This window comes from Morone saxatilis, unplaced genomic scaffold, assembly GCF_004916995.1.
Source record: "Morone saxatilis isolate NCDOM2014 unplaced genomic scaffold, NCSU_SB_2.0 Contig0, whole genome shotgun sequence".
NCBI lineage: Eukaryota > Metazoa > Chordata > Actinopteri > Moronidae > Morone > Morone saxatilis.
In genome coordinates this window covers 7,838,193-7,842,423 of record NW_023339650.1, presented here as the reverse complement: position 1 = coordinate 7,842,423, position 4,231 = coordinate 7,838,193, and the positions used below count along the sequence as shown (strand labels likewise).

Sequence of the window (4,231 nt, the reverse complement as noted above, 5' to 3'; positions counted from 1 at the left end):
AGAGAGAGATTTATATATAATATATAGCACATATATATACACACATATATATACATACTATATAACAAATATTCTGACAATTATTATAGATAACTTAAATCCCTGTTTGATTGAGCAACAACTAAAATAATTGGTTGTAAAGGAAACCACATCAAATACTATTTGATGTGGTTTCATTTGTTGGGTTCATTTGTTTGGGTTAAATAATATTTTCCATCTTGATATTGTTAACGTGCAAATTGGCTCTCTGATCAGAGCACAAGAGCTTGGTCCACATATTCCGTCTTCAAATGAACTACATTGGCAATATCTGGAAGTCTTGCTGAAAGCCACTGTGAGTTTGTGCAACAGTTGGTTTGTACAGTCGCCCATAAATATATGTCTTCACAGTTAAAGACGTTTATTGGCTGCTGTGAAAGAGAGAGAAAAATGAAGAAGAAGGATAGTGGGGATAGGAGTCCAGTTTGTCATTATATGTTGAGCATCTGTGGTTTATCCACCTGCTACACTATATGGCTCCCTGTTAATTTTGGTTCCTCTAACCCACATTGCCTGATGTGTTCTGTGGCTCTTCAGTGGTCCAAACCGGCCTGGGCGGACCTCCAGATGACGACGATAAACATCGCACCACACATACACATACACACACATCCGAAGCGTGGGGTTAAGATATGTTATGTTAGTATGGGCTAACTGCCAGAGCATCCGTGAAATGGTGAACCTAAACTTCCTGTGTGTGTGTTGTGTGTGTGTGTGTGTGTGTGTAGCTCTCTGGGAGAGCATGTTTGAGAGGACCATGGAGGAGGCTGGCGTGAAGGGAGGCATTCCTCTACTCATTCCATTTGTTGTGTGTTTTTGTGATTGCATTACAAGTAGCAATGTGCACCTGCAAATTTAAACGTATATCCCGTTTGCTTTCAGCCATCTTAACAGCAACAAGCTGCTCACCTGTCGATAGTCTGGACATCTGTAAGGCCTGACTAATTTGCACATTAACCCCATATCTACACATCAGATGTCATTTTAATCCCAATGGCCTTGATGGACTAATAACTTATGTTGGTTTAAGTTGAAATGAACAGATCTTGGGGAGATGGGGGGGGGGGGGGGTTGATGTCCTCTGTTTAAACAAGCTGTGCAAACACACTCAAACTCACCAGTCTCTCCACCTCCTGCTCACGGAGTCGCTCCTCTTTTTGGCGATGGTGGTAGTCGGTCAGCTCCTCCTTCCCACTCAGTGAGCTGATACTGCCCCTTCTTTCCCTGAAACCCCCGGGTGGGGTCATGCCTGCCTTTCCAAATGAGGCCCTCCTCTCGCCCAGCCCCATTCCAGCTTCCAGCCCCGCCTTCCCAAAGGAAGACCTTCTCTCTCCAAGTCCCATCCCAGGGGCACCAGTGAGTTCTGGGCCTACCCCTCGCCTCTCCCCCAAATACAGATCCACTCCCGGGGAGACTCCACGGCTGGTCAGCCGTTCTAGTTCTGGAGGGCTGGAACCTGTGGAGCTGATGGATCCCACAGAGCTAGTGGAGGTCAGGCTGAGTTTTTTGGCCACACGAGGAGAAGAAGAGCCCCCCACCCTGGATGGGATGGTCACGTCGGGTGGGGCGGTTGTGGAAGAGATGGGGGTGGTGGAGGGCAACTTAGGGGTGGAGAGGGAGATAGACACGACACCTTCTCCCTGAGTTGTGGACTGGATTTGATTCCTGCTGGAGGAAAGCTGGCTGGAGTTACTTGACTTGTGGTTGAGGTCAGGGCTGGCGTTCTGGCTGTTGTTGTAATGGTCTTTGCTGAATTTGTAACCCCCAGCAACATCAGATCGCCGCGGGGGCAGCGTCGACAACGTCAGCCCGCCGTTGTTGTTCTCACGGGGAGATGGAGAGGGGCAGAGGCGTGGCAGGGAGCGACTGTGCCCTCCTCCCATCATCCCAGTCATCGAGCCTGCCGAGTATTTCCGGGTTCGACTGCTGGGCGATGGCTCTTGGTTGCCATAGCTACGTCGGCCAAGACGGGGGCTTGAGGGCATGCTCGCCGCACCTCCTGCTGATGGAGTGCGGGATGAGGCGGAGGAGGGAGGAATAGAGAGCTGGAGGTTATTGCTGCCGTCAACGGAAATCGAGGAGCCTCCGCCGTTCCACGTGGACAGTAAAGTAGAGGAGCCTGGGTTGTGAGGCCGCCTGCTATCACTGACGCCGAAGTTGTCCTGGTTACGACCCATGGATGTGCGAGAGCCCAGAGAAGAGGAAGGGTCGGATCGCCGTCCCGGGGAAAGAGGGGAAGCGGATTTCAGAGACATGGGCGGACGATCTGTGCCATAGAAACGCCTTGCCTGTTCCTGATAGGCTGATGAGGATGTGGCAGGACTCGTGATAGGTGTGGTGGGTGGAGACTGAAACAAAGAATGGAAAAAAAATAATAAGAACATTGGAAATGCTTTGAAATCCCATCTTATTGTAATATCTAATGCATAAATATGCCAGAGATGAAGAGATATACGTAATAAATAATTATAGGCTTTAGTAGGTAAGCAGTTTTCCACTTAGGCTTTGTGACATAAACAAGAGTAATAAATCCCGAAGCGGAGCTAAATGATGGCCGACCTGTGTCACGCTGAAGTAGGAGGGGTTAGCATTCCCGTTGGCTCTCAGGCTGTTCTCCAGGGCAATCTTCTTGCGCTGCAGGGTGTCCATCAAATCCCGGAGCTCGGAGGCCGATCGCATGCCCCTAGCACTGCTGGTGCCGCCCACCACCGCATGGCTATAGTCACTGCTAAACTTCAGGTAGTCTGGAGGTGGGAGAGAGAGAGAACATGGAAAATGAAATGGATATTACGGAAGAGTATATGCACAAATGCAGGTGAACATGGAAGATATAAATAGTGAAACAAAGAAGAATACGGAGAAAGAAAAAAACAAAAGGGGAGATACAAAAAGAGAGAAGCAGCATGACTGGAATAAGTTATATAGATGTATAAACACAGGGATGGAAACATTAGAAAAAAAGAAAATAATGGAAGAGAAGGAAAAAAGGGAAAGGAAAATAATCATAAATGGTGGCAGAAGAGAGAAAGAGAGAGAGAGAGAGGTTGTGTATGTACCTGAAGTTGCAGCTATTCATAGATGGGGTCCTTGGCAGGACAAACCCAACCCAAACAATCCGCAACTGGCAGTGAATAACCAAGAATAGGCTTTAACTTTAACACACACACACACACACACACACAAACGCACCCTCGCACAAAACCATCCATTAGATCCAAGACAAACATTTTAACTCTAACTGGAGTTCAGTTCCTTAGAGTAGGATTTTGGGAAATGAAGAAAACCACAAAATATTCTGGAATACCCTCAAGGGGCTCCCCGCCCTAACTAAAGCCTTTTATTTCAGGCAGTTTCAGCAGTGAGGGGGTCTTTTTTCCAAACCTCAACATAGTCGGTTTGTACTTCCTTCCTGCTGAATCTTCCTAAATCAAGTGAGCAAAAAGCTATTTTTCCACTTGATAAAACATTGTTGAGGTCAGGCGTATTTTTTATTAATAGCACTAGTTCCGATTTTCTGGGCAGGATTCCAAAAAAAATCCTCCTTAAACATAATCCTGTCATCAAAAATACAGGTGAAAACACTGAGGCAGGAGAAAGCAATATGTCAGAAACATGCCCAGTTTTCTTTTATATCCGTCTGTGGCTTTATGTGGAAAAGAAGCTATTACAATGTTCAAGCTTAGACCACCCAGCGTTTAACTGTCACGAACGCCCACGCACAAAAGCTTTCCTACAACTAACTGACAACTGTGGGCCCCGCCTGAGAGAAACACACCAATGTGTACATATGCTGAGAGTGTAACAATATTCAACTACCGCTGCTTAGTTGAGTTATACTGTAAGAGAAACAACAGCGCACGTCATCGCTGAATATAAGCCTGTGTGAGAAAATGGCAAACCTTACATGGTGGAGAGAAATGGGGCAGAAAATTAAAGACATCATAAGATCTAGAAACACACACACAGACACACAGACACACACTTGCAGGGTGTTTGTGTCCATACATGGGCAGATTTATACTGGAGGCCTGGCGTGCATCAACTCTGAATATTCTCTTCTATGCCCTGCTCGTTTCTCTTTGCGTGGGAGTCTTCACTTTAGGTGCACGTGTGTGAGTCTTGGCAATCCAGAGGATAACGGTAAAGATTTTGGCTGCCTGTTATAGACAGTTTGCTGTGTGTGTGTGTGTGT

General features: G+C 46.8%; 1 protein-coding gene across 1 annotated transcript in view; it reads right to left on the bottom strand.

The window, feature by feature from the left end:
* Window positions 1-4,231, bottom strand: part of phldb2b (pleckstrin homology-like domain, family B, member 2b) — a gene marked incomplete in the record, with an annotated part of 23,164 nt that overhangs the window by 16,140 nt on the left and 2,793 nt on the right. The window contains 2 exon segments of the mRNA XM_035654299.1: window positions 1,158-2,387; window positions 2,599-2,783. Of these exon segments, the coding sequence (XP_035510192.1) occupies window positions 1,158-2,387; window positions 2,599-2,783 (1,415 nt within the window).